The sequence below is a fragment of the Oxyura jamaicensis genome, chromosome 22 (assembly GCF_011077185.1).
Source record: "Oxyura jamaicensis isolate SHBP4307 breed ruddy duck chromosome 22, BPBGC_Ojam_1.0, whole genome shotgun sequence".
NCBI classification, from domain to species: domain Eukaryota; kingdom Metazoa; phylum Chordata; class Aves; order Anseriformes; family Anatidae; genus Oxyura; species Oxyura jamaicensis.
In genome coordinates, this window is record NC_048914.1 from 5077113 (window position 1) to 5088771 (window position 11659).

At 56.8% G+C, this 11659-nt stretch overlaps 1 protein-coding gene across 2 annotated transcripts; it reads left to right on the forward strand.

Annotated features, from left to right (window-relative positions):
* The first annotated feature begins 443 nt into the window (after positions 1-443).
* Positions 444-7791, forward strand: IDO2 (indoleamine 2,3-dioxygenase 2). 2 transcript variants are annotated; one of them, XM_035345193.1, is made up of 10 exons: positions 444-661; positions 1336-1431; positions 2024-2143; positions 2287-2405; positions 2719-2733; positions 3087-3186; positions 3320-3437; positions 3621-3672; positions 4937-5160; positions 6618-7791. In XM_035345193.1, the coding sequence occupies exons 1-10, from the start codon at positions 563-565 to the stop codon at positions 6968-6970; spliced, it is 1296 nt and encodes a 431-aa protein (XP_035201084.1). In that variant the 5' UTR covers positions 444-562; the 3' UTR covers positions 6971-7791. The 2 variants fall into 2 exon arrangements, with proteins under 2 accessions (XP_035201084.1, XP_035201085.1); XM_035345194.1 differs by having other exon boundaries at positions 449-661; positions 5012-5160; positions 6618-7787.
* Positions 7792-11659: the final 3868 nt, after the last annotated feature.

Sequence of the window (11659 nt, forward strand, 5' to 3'; positions counted from 1 at the left end):
ACTTGCTTTGTGGCAGCAGCTTCAGTTGTGGCTCCCATTAATTTATTTTGTCTGTACTGGCATATTATTAGTGTGTAAATCAGCAGCACCTTATGCAAGCACAGGGCTCAGGGTGCAGCTGGTGCCTGACGGAGCATGTATTGCTCCTGTGGGGACAAGGCACTCGGAGCCCCTGCTCTGAGGGGGTCACCAGCCGGGTGCGGGCCCTGCCGGGAGCTGTGGGCTTTTCCCTGAGCATCAGCCACCAGCGCTGCTGGAGTTCCCAGGCTGGGGGGACAGCTCGCAGCCCCTGCCCACAGCAAGGAGCCTTCCCTGGGCCTGCTCAGGAGGTGGATGCTGACGAGGACAGGGCTCAGTGCTTGCTCCACGACACTGGCTTATCAGCAACCTTTAATCATGTTTGCTCGACCCCTCTGGCTGCGGGCGGCCGGAGCCTCACCTGCCCCCCAGGACAAGGTTCGTGGCCGGGGCACGCTGCGCTGGCTCAGCACATACCGGGCACGGGGCAGTCGGTGCCTCCACGGAGCCGCAGCGCGTCCCGGCCCCACGGCCAGCACCGGGGATGGAGGCCAGCGATGGAAAGGAGGAGACCCCGCTGCCCTCGGCGCTGAGCCGGTTTCAGCTCTCGGAGGATTACGGCTTCCTGCTTCCCAACCCTCTGGTAGGAGATGGCTGTGCCACCGTGCCTGTGGGCTGCAGGAGACACCAGGGAAATAGAGGGGTTGGTGAGCGGTGCGCTGGTTGGGTGTCCATTTAACGCTATTTACAAGGGTTTAGAAAATCAATGAGGAATGCCTCTGATACTTTGTCTCAGGCAGCTTCATAGGAAAAATTCCTCACTTAAAAAATTACACTGACTGCAGCACGTGGCACAGGGGAGAGGGGAAGGGGCTTTGCAATTCAGATATTGGCCTTGGATTTACAGGATTTCACAGGAGTACGAGGAGAGAATTTAGAAAGCAAGTCTCCCGTGCTGAAAGCAGTGCCATTTGTCACTGGGGCGCAATTTACAGAGGGAGCTCTCAGGGACAGGCAGATACTTGTTTATCGTCCATTAATTCACCATCATGCAGGCTGATATTACAAGTGGGGGAACCAGACATAAACCATTAGCTGTGCCTCGCAGGGCTGGATGGATGCTGGAGCCCGGGCTGGCTGACAGCCGCTCCTGTCCCTCCCTGCAGAAACCCCTGCCCACGCCGCGGGGTGGGGGGCGCGGGGTCGGCTCCCTCGGCACTGGGCTGCTCTGCTGGAGCACAGGGAGAGGAGCGCTGCAGGTGCTGTGCAGGGGGCTGTGTGCTGACAGCCCCCCCTTGCTTCTCGACACCTACCAAGACAGAGCTGCCGGATCCCTATGGCCCGTGGATGGAGATCGCCCGTGAGCTGCCCCAGCTGATTGCGAGCCATCGGCTCCGCTCACGCGTTCACCAGGTAAATGTGTGACCACTGCTGGTGTTGGCGCGCTCTCAACCTTGCTCTGGCATAGCTGTGTCTGCAAAAGTCACGGAAAAGCAAACCAAACCTCCTGACTGCCTGTGCTGGCAGGATCCCTGTGTACGGGCAGCTCTGCGTGTGTGTGTGCTGCTCCTGCCTTAGCTGGTGCTGCTGTATGGAAGGACAGTGTGCATGGAAAGCATATGGAGGGACTGTTAGTTATAACAGATGCGACGCAGAGGCAGAGCCTTCAGCACAGCCCTAGCTCCTTACACAGCTGCTGGGGTGTCCCAGCCGGCCAAGGCAGGCACGGAGTGTGGTGGCAGGGGAAACCCTCTAGATGTCACGAGAGCTGCAGCTCTCGAGTTCCTCGCGGCGCGGGGCAGTGACATCCCCTGGGTTACTGCAAGCCATTGCACGCAGCAAACCTGTCCGTCCGTGGGGAGCACTGCAGGGGCGGGAGGGAAAGGAAAAGGGCAGGGAGAGGTGACAGGAGGGGCACTCCTGGCTGGGGGGGGCACACAGGTCCCCCCGGACACGGCTCTTTGTTTGGCGGCAATGCTCCGTGCTCACCAGGGTCTCTTTGTAGATGCCTCAGCTGAGCACGCGGCACCTCCGAGGGCGCGAGGAGCTGTACTTGGCCCATCTGGTGCTCAGCTTCATCACCATGGGCTACCTGTGGCAGGAGGGCGAGGAGGGCACTGTGAAGGTAACAGCAGGTTCCCCTGCTCCCGGGGAGCCGACACACATGCTGCTCCCCTGGGACTGCGGCAAGAACCGTCCTGCTGGAGCCAAGCCTCCTTCCCAAGGCCAGCGCTGGAGCACAACCTCTCCTGTGCTTTTGCCCCACAGGTCCTGCCCCGCCACCTCGCCGTTCCCTTCTGGGAGGTCTCGCAGGCCCTCGGGCTCCCCCCCATCCTCAGCCATGCAGACTTTGTCTTGGCCAACTGGAGGAGGAAGGACCCCAGCGGGTAAACAGCGAACGCGGCTCCGGCGGCGTGGTCAGCGGCAACGAGCCCACACAGCTCCAGTCCTGACCAAAGCCATTTAAACCCACCATAACTGGGGGGGCAGCTCGCAGCTAAGGGCCGGGAGGGGTTTTGCCCCATGGGCACGTGTGGGGCAAGCGGGAGCGTCTGCCCGAGGGATGGAGCTGCCCTCTGTCGAGCAAACTCGTTTGTGTAACACGGCACAGTCCATTGCCAGAACAATTTGTAACACTTCTCTCTCTCTCCCTCTCCCCTTTCCCTGTGTATTTGCTGGCAATGCCCAAAATGCCTGCAGGCCACTGGAAATTGAGTAAGTATTTAAGATGCTTATTTATTTTCTAACAGTATTAGTTTTGTTTGAATTGGCTTAGTGCTCCTACACTGCAGGGCTCTGCTTAGGTTAAACCTCTCTCTCGGTACACAAGCAGAAGAAAAACAGCTCAGTCTTTGGCACACAAACACCACTGAAACGGCAGCAAAGCCACCATGATCACGGCTGAACCATGGCTGTTCCAGCCCGTGCAGAGCCTGGCTGCCAGGGACCAGACTTGTGGCCCAGCGTGTAGCCCACAAGAGCGCTGCGGCCGGGATGCAGCATCAGGGCTGGGGGGCTGGCGAGGGCAGGGGGATCGCTGCTGCTGACCGCCCCATTTGTCCCTGCAGGAACCTGGACACCATCATATCGCTGCCTGGGGGAGAGAGCCTGAGGGGGTTCATCCTCGTCACGTTCCTGGTGGAGAAGGCGGCCGTGCCTGGCATTAAGGTAGGGCACGAGCCCTCCCCCCCGTGCCCTGCAGCTGCCTGGCCCCAGATCCCAGCCCTTGGGGCTGCCAGCGAGTATCCAGAGCACATCCCAGACCCTCCATTGCTTCGTGCTCGCCCTCTGCTCCTTGCAGGCGATCCTTCAGGCCATTCGTGCCATCCGGCAGCTTGATGAGGAGACCTTGCACCAAGCCCTGCAGGGGCTGGCGACGGCCATCGGAGCCATGGGCAAGGCTCTGCAGCGGATGCATGGTAACAGCAGCCTGCAGGAGCCTGCGGGGCAGCCCTCGGGGTGCTGTGCATGGGGCAGCTCACCGGGTGTACTGCACGAATACGCTCGTGCTTGGCCCAGAGAGCAGCTCATAAAGGTCCTGCCCATGGGAAACGCCGATGCAGACTGCCCACAGTGACACCTCCGATTCAATTTCCTCCTAGATTATGTGGATCCAGCAGTGTTTTATGCCGTCATCCGGATCTTTCTCTCTGGGTGAGTATGGAGCACTTCCCTCCACAGACACCACGGGCAGGGGGAGCAGGGGCTCTGCTGGGAAGGGGGCAGCCCTGCTGGGGCAAGGCAGCAATATGGCAACAAGAGCCCAGCGCCGTGGTTTTGTTATCCCTCATCTTCCCTGCTGGGCTGCAAGCATCCCAAACTGCTCAACTCTTGGGCTTCTCAGGGGGGTTCTATTTTTATTTCTATTCGGCATGTCTCAGCATTCCTAAGTCAAAAGGCTCCATGCATCCTGATTATGTTTCTTTCATTTTTTATCCCAACTGACCTTGTCTTGATGGTCATCAGCTTGGAAAAACATGCCTTTTAAATTCCCTTCTGCTTATAAGAACTTCCCACTACTAGAGGTTACTATAAATACATCCATGGGAGAGCTAAAAATATTAAGGTATTTGATAATGAATCTATTTTCTCTGCAATTTGAGCAAAATCTGCTTCTGCAGTCAAACAGCCCTAACAGCCAGTACCGAAAGCTTCATGAAATGGTGCATTCTTCGGAAGGTCAAGAGATATTTTTGTGCCAGGCACATTATCTCTCTGAAATTATAACTTCTCTTTCCATTTGTAAGAGAGCATTTATCCATTTTTGCACAACAGGCGCAGAAACCAGTATGGCACGGGCTGAGAGTTAGTGGTGTACAGAGAGGGGGGAGGCAGCAGCGCTGCCCAGTTCCCAGCCCTACTGAGGGCGAGCATCTTTTATGAGAGGGAGGAAATCTCATTATGGGCTTGTGCTCTGCTCAAAGAAATAAAGACTCTCCTGCACTGTCTTTAAAGACATCATCAGCAAGAACAGAGAAAAATCCAAAGTCAAAACTTCAGGGGCTCAGAGGTGCTCTTGTGTGGCTCTTACTGGGGCAGAGGCAACCGGGCTTCTCCTCATGGGGACTCAGGGAACTACTGCCTGAGGTGCTGCTTTACTCTGTGCACCAGGGCAGCCGCTTCCCTCTTGCCCACTCAGTGCCAGCCCCCAGGATCTGGCACAGGGGCTGGGGATGCAGCCACGGCAGGGCCAGTGCCTGGAGACCCATGGAGCGATCCCTTGCTTGTGGGAAGAAAGACAGTGATGGATTTCTCCCTACAGCTGCGACCTTGCTGTGCACCTTGATGTGGTGTTCAGTTTCCGAATTTATCTTGTGCTTGAGGACGGCTGGCAAGGCTCAGTGAGGGGGAGGCGATCCAAGGATGGGGTCAGGAAGGTTTTACCCAATCTTGTCAGCCCAGGGTCACTTTCCTGCAGTCTGACCTGTTTACAAAATGTGGGGGCTTCACTGTGTGGCCGCCCCCTTCCTGAGCACCTTGTCTCCTGGCTCAGCTGGAAGGACAACCCCGCGATGCCGGAGGGGCTGGTGTACGAAGGGGTCTCTGAGGAGCCCATGGCGTTCTCGGGAGGGAGCGCGGCACAGAGCACCATCCTGCATGCTTTTGATGAGCTTTTGGGGATTCACCACAGCCAGGAAAGCAGTAAGTCAAACACTCCTCCCTTTTTTTTTTTTTTTTTTTTAATAATTTGGGGGGCATTTGGGGGCCAGCGCATTTCCCATGGCTTTGCCTACAGCAGATTTACCAGCTGATAGGGCCGCGTGTCCATCTCGCCCTCCCAAAAGCCTTGTCACAGCATCTGGCTGGGAAGAGGCTGTCCTCAGTACATAACAGAGGAAGTCCATAAATGAGGCTCTGGCAAGCACCTCCATGCTGCTATAAATTCCCGGAGGGACAGACTTTGTTTTTTGCATGTCAACTTTTTACTGAGGTTATATATGGGTACAGAGATGAGGCGGCAGAGCATGCCAGCATCCTGCCAGTAACTGAGCTCATCCATTCACATAGCTTTGCAATAGTCTGGCCCACAACAGAATATATTTATCAGAAATTAGTGAAACCACGCTAATAGCAAACAATAAATAAAGGCTGAAAGCAAGGGCTAAAACCTGCCTTTTAGGGTTAAAAACAACTCTAATGAAGCGCTGACCTAATATGGGTTTTCTTTCTCAATTCATTTAATGCACCAAGACAGATGAGAGGACAGGAGACTGCGAGGAGGATCTTACCTGGCACTAAATGGCATAACTCAGTGCTGGGGACAGAGGGGGGTCTGGGCAGAGGGGACCAGCCAGCAGGAGGTTTGTTTTGGGGTTTTGGTGTTGGCAGGCAGTACAGCACAGCACCTGCAAGCAGAGGGGTTCCCCAGGCACTGACGTGAGGCCCGACGCAGCGCTTGAGTGGGGCTTGGGATCCGGCTTGCTCCTGTGCTGGGCTCCAGCCCAGGGATCTGGGAGGCAAAAGCCCTGGGTAAGTTCCTGGCTGGCTGGGACGCAGCTGCCCCTGCACAGCCTTCCCAAGGGCCTCCAGGTGAGGATCAGTGCAGCAGGGGCAGGAAAGGGCAGGGGCAGTCCCAGCAAATGACAGCTGAGAAGAGTTTTGAGAGCATTCACATTGCGTTGAAAGGACCAGCTATCTGCATCTCCTCTTCTCTTTGATTTACATTACACCCACTCCTAAGGTCCTCCGTTGGTTTAACATTAACTTTATTAGTTTTTCCAGGTGCATAGACAGACCTTCATGGAATAAGCAAGAAGAGGAAAATCCAATATTTCAGTCTAAAGGAATGCCTGGCATCTATATAGTTTTCCCACATGCCCCTAGCTTAGCAGGGGTATATAGCACCAAGATATGAGACAGGATCAGAGATGGGAATATTTGACAGCTTGCATTTCAGACACAGAATCACACTGCAGTATCTTGAGAAGGTTTCCTGCCACCTACGTAGCTGCACAGTCCGGGTTAGGGACACCCGGGCTTTGCAGCATGAGACTCGTGCCCACCGACTGTACCGGCACCCTTGCTGCAGCTTGGCCACTCTCTGAGAGCTTCATCCCATTTCCCCTCACCTTCCTTCTTCCTCTGCTGGTGTTTTGCAGCCGCGTTCCTGCACAGGATGAGGGACTACATGCCCCCTCCCCACCGAGCCTTCATAGAGGAGATCCGCCGGGCCCCCTCCCTGAAGCAGCACGTGCTCTGCTCCGGAGACACGCGGCTGCGTGCGGCTTTCAACCGCTGCATCACGGCGCTGGCGGACTTCAGGTCCTACCACATCACCATCGTCACCAAGTACATCGCCGTGGCCAAAGCCAAGGCGGGGTGGGCGGAGGTGGGCGGCTGGGCTGGGAGGCCCCCGGCCGCGCTGGAGGCCAAAGGGACCGGGGGCTCGCACATCTTCAGCTTCCTGAAGAGCGTCAGGGACACCACCAGGGACGGGCTGATAAGCGCATGATGCCCTGGCAGCTGGCGAGGTGCTGCCCAGGGCAGGCGCAGGAGGTTGCAGGACTCAAGCCTAATGGTGACCGTCACTGACACCCCCTCCCTCCCTTCCCTCCCTGCAGCCCCTTCCCACTCGCGCAGGTCCCAGGCTCAGAGCAAGCTGCCTCCCCTCCCCAGTTCCAAGCCGCTTGCTCTGCAGCATCCCTGCCTGCCCCACGCCACCCCTGGGCATTGTGCGCTGCAGCTGCCCCCACCAGGAGGACCCCACCACTGCTCGGACCCCACGGCTGGGAGGGCTGGGCACAGCCCCTAGCAGGGTCTCGTCCCTGAATGCAGCCAGGGCTGCGGTGCTGCCGTGGCTCTGTTCTGCAGAACGTGGCTGGCAGCTGCTGGAGGCTGGCGCTAGCAGATACACACCCAGCGCATCTCTGTTGCTGGAGGATCTAGTTCTGGGCCGAGTTAATTAGGAGCAGGTCCCTTCCAGGCCCAGTCTGCATATTTGCCGTAGTTATTTTTCCATGATTTCATGATTCTCTGCTGGAGTTTACCAGGGCAAACACCGTGCCGCTGTCCGTAGCCCCCGCCAGGCACGCAGGGCACCCAGCGCGGCCCCAGGGCGCCGGGAGGAGTGTGTCACCCGGCGGCCTCGGAGCCCCTCTGCGGAGGCTGCAAGAGCAACTGGAGAGCAGGGGAATTACACAGGCTAATAAAGCTGGAATTCCTAAAAGCTGGCTGTGCTGCAAGGCTCACGCTTCCCCTGCGAGGGCACAGACACCCAGGTGCTGACCCGCCTGGAAACCCAGAGCCCGCTCCCATCGCGAGGTGGCAGCAGAATCCTGCGGTCCCCCCGCCAGGGGCACGGCAGGCAGCACGGCAGTGCAGGTGGTGGGGAGAGGATAAAGCAGAATTTGGGTTTGTATTTCACGAGCGCTGCAGTGAGTGCTGCGGAGGGGCGCAAACGGTTTGCAAGACACGGGCTTTCCACTGCCTTTGGCATCCACGTCTGTTAGCCTTGTCTCCTCTTGCCCCTGGAGCAATGAAGTATGGCACTGCAACACCATGGCAGGGCACGTTTCTTCAGAGCCCAGGGCGGCCGGGCACATGCAGGTCCCAAGCCATGAAGACAGCCTCAGGTCACCAGCTCTCATCACACCTTTACAGAGTGGGATGCAGCAATCCTTGCGGGTCCTTTCCAGCTTGGGTATTCTATGATTCTTTCAGGCTGAACCTGGTATTGGGCTGACAAAAACAAGCTGCTCGGTCTAAAAAATAGGGCTCTTGATTGGCCCACATTTCCCTATTACTTGACAGGTTTGCTTACTGAAATGCCTGCTTCCAGTCTGAGTAACAGGCAGAGGTCTGAAATGGATGCTGGGTCTGTGGCTGGGCCACGGTTACTGGAGTCTGCTGGAGTCACTCGGGGCCAGCTGAAACAGGGACGTGGCGGAGAGACGCGAGCAGACCGGGGCAGCAAGGGGCCTCAAGGCACGGGTGGTCACTTGGTGGTGATGTGCTGAGGGATAAGGGTACACTCTTATTCTCCATTACCAGCTTCATTGCAGCCCCCGATTGAAGGTTCAGGATGCCACCAGGATAATGCTGCAACTTCTGGGCACACACAGTTCACTTTCTTAATTCTTGGTGATCACTGTCATGCTGTGGTAGGGGACGTATGATTTCCAAAAGGGTCCAGAAAAGGAAAACCGCCCCAGATGAAGCCAAGGTCCTCCCCCGGGCTCTGGAGCAGCGGGTACATGCAGCACCCAGCCCAAGGCGGGGGTCAGCCCAACCCGTAGCACGCAGGCACCGAGACAGAAGCACCACAGCACGTGAAGCAAGAGCAGCCAACAAACCCCCAGCTCCGCACTTCTGCGGCAGCTGCGCAGCTTTTCGTAACACCAGATGCCCAAGTGGCCTGATTTTACAGAGAGCGCCCCCAAATCCCTCGGCATTGGCATCCTGAGGGAAATCAGGCCATATGCATCCGTGTTTTGTCTGCCCGGGTTTGCTGGCACAGCCACCAGAGACAGGTTTCACACCCAATCAGTGTCTCAGTGCAAAAATAGCTCTGGCAGTGCCACTTCTCCTGCACTATCAGAAGAAAGTCAAGGTCCTTTGAAATGAGGTTTCATTCCCATAAGGGTAACAAAAAGCTCAGCACACGGCACCTTGAATTATTAAAGCTCCTTGCTAAATTTTATTTTGTGCCCTCTTTTGAAAGGCAGTCCTAAAACTGGGGCTTAGGCGAAGATATCTTCAGTAAACAGCCTATAGGAACATGTCAGCACCTTTAAATCTTTGTCTGGCAGCTCTCATTCCACTCGATCTTCATTTCTGAATAGCTACTGCATATTTTATGTAGGAAATATTTCATACTGATGATTGTCTTGGTCTATTACATTTCAGACCATTTCAGGCAAACAGCAAACTGGAGGGGAAAAAAAGTCACTCTGGCTAAATGAAAAATATAATAAGGGCTCCCAGGGAGCTCATGCAGGTGGCCACTGCGGGGGAGATGTGGGGGCTGTCCCCGTGCTTCAAAGCACCTAAACAAAGGCTGGTCGGTGATGCCAGCGCCAGGCAAGGGCTCCCCAAAGAAGCTGTCCCTGTTGAAGGCCCTCCTGGAGCCCTCACTCCCTGCCCCTGCACGGGCAGAGCCCCGGCAAAGCTCAACCAGGGGAGGGAGGGCGCAGATCTGTGCCCCCCTCTGCAGGGAAATGGAGTGGGGCAGCCAGAGGAGAGGTGGGAGGGCTCTGGGACCCTTCTGCAGGGACCGTGGGCTCTGCCAGCACTGCTCCGGGGGATGAGGAAGGTGCCTGAATTGCTGTGTGGTTCCTCAGAACCTGCTTCTGAGCCCACGGCTTTCCCAGGCCGACAAACGGCATAGCGAGGGCTCATCATATCTGACTACAGTTTACGAAACACCGTGTGAGAGAAGCATGCAGTGACAGCACAGGCATTAATCAGCTTCATCTCCTTTAAAGTCAGCGCGGGCGGATCCTGCGCGCTCTCAGCGCCCAGACAGTGATGCACGGCCCCTTCCTGCCTCTCCTCCCGGCAGGCTGGGACAGCTTCTCTGCGAGAGCTTTGATTTCTCTCTGTTTCCAAAGCACTGCTGTCTAATATTGATCACAAGATGCAGACATCTAAGGTCTCAGGTGCATTGCGACTGGAAGCACATTGCATTTAAATAATTTAGTGGGCCCTATGCCTAAAGATGCCACAACACATTTGAAAATAACACGGTGCTTGGCATTTGTTGTGCAAGAGCAAAGGAAATTCTGAAGAGAGGTGCATGGCGCTGCGGCACTGGTCGCTGCCCAGAGCCTAGATGATACCCGAAGTGCCGCGGCTCTGCAACGGGCAGCGTTAGGCCCATTTATTCTGCTCTTTATTGAAGTCAAACCGCAAAAGAGCAGTCCCAGCTGGATGTGCCCAAGGGCCAGGCTGCGCATTCCTGCACGTTCCTGTGGGTCGCTGCTCCCTGCGGGGAGCTCGGGGCCCTCTCAGAGCTGTTGGTGCCCCAGGCCCAGCTCCCAGGTGGACTTCTCCTCGTTTAGCTGCCCAGCAGCGCTGCTGGGCTGGGGCTGTGCCCGGGCTTTGTTCCACCCCCTGAGTCAGGCAGCACCTGCCAGATCGGTTGGGAAAGATTCCTGCCAGAGAGCTGATGCAAAACCAACAGGAATGTCGCAGCCTTCGGCTGTAAACCAGAGCAGCGGCTGCAGACCCAAATTAGCACTGCCCACACAGAAAACGGCCTTATCAATACAAACAGAGGTGCTGCCCCAGGCAGACTGATGCACACACTTCCATTGCGAGCCTCGGGACCCGCCCGGCAGCCACGGCACGGCACGGCACTCCCCGTCCCCCTCTGCGAGTCCACCTTCTGCAGACATGAGCGCGGCACACTCAGGTGCTCCGCCACCCATTTTCCAGCCTAGTGTCTCGCCCAGCAGCTGACGCACAGGCACAGTGACTTTTCCAGGTGCTGCAGCCATTTTCTCCACAACCCAGGCTAGGGCTGGGGAGGGATCGCTCTTGTACCCTGCCTGGAAACCCAAGAGGAGGGTGCTCTGCTCTCCAAAAGCCCCTTGTATAGTGCATGAGCAGGGTGAAAGGAGCAAAGATGTCTTGTTGCCCCTCCCACCCCCCCCACCTCAGGTAACACATTGGAAACAGTCCCTGGCTGCATCCCCCAGCCTTGCTGTCTTCCCAGGCAAGAGCAAAAACCAACAGCAACCTCTGCTGCCGCTGGAGCAGGGATTGGGCTGCCCCGAGCCCTGGGCTCAGCTCCTGCCCTTCCCTGGCAGCTGGAATCTCTGGTGGGCCCCGGGTGCGTGGTGTGGGGGGCAGGGGTGCTCCAGGTGCTTCTCAACTCTCAGAAACTCCATGCAAAAGCTCCCGAGCTGCCTCTCCCTGCTTGCAGCCGCTCCCCGTGGCAGCTGGGTGGCCAGCCCCACTCCCGCAGCACTCGCAGCCGCCTGGCACGCTGAGCAAGTGCTTTGCCACGACTCCTGCTACCACTCCGGTGAATATTTGAAATCGAACAAGAATATAAACATTTGGATTCTAGACACCTCTCAACCCCAACCTTATTTATCATACTTGGCTGTTCTCCTGGAGCCAGGGCCAGAAGAAGATCCGAACGGCTTAGGTTATTTAACATGCTGTGCATAGATCAATCTTGCTCTCCCCTCTAGCC

Bases quoted from the DNA above. Each gene is read 5' to 3' on its own strand.
- IDO2 (XM_035345193.1), top strand. From the start codon at position 563: ATGGAGGCCAGCGATGGAAAGGAGGAGACCCCGCTGCCCTCGGCGCTG. The intron at 662-1,335 runs GTAGGAGATGGC...ACACCTACCAAG, and splicing joins TCCTGCTTCCCAACCCTCTG to ACAGAGCTGCCGGATCCCTA. The intron at 3,187-3,319 runs GTAGGGCACGAG...TGCTCCTTGCAG, and splicing joins CGGCCGTGCCTGGCATTAAG to GCGATCCTTCAGGCCATTCG.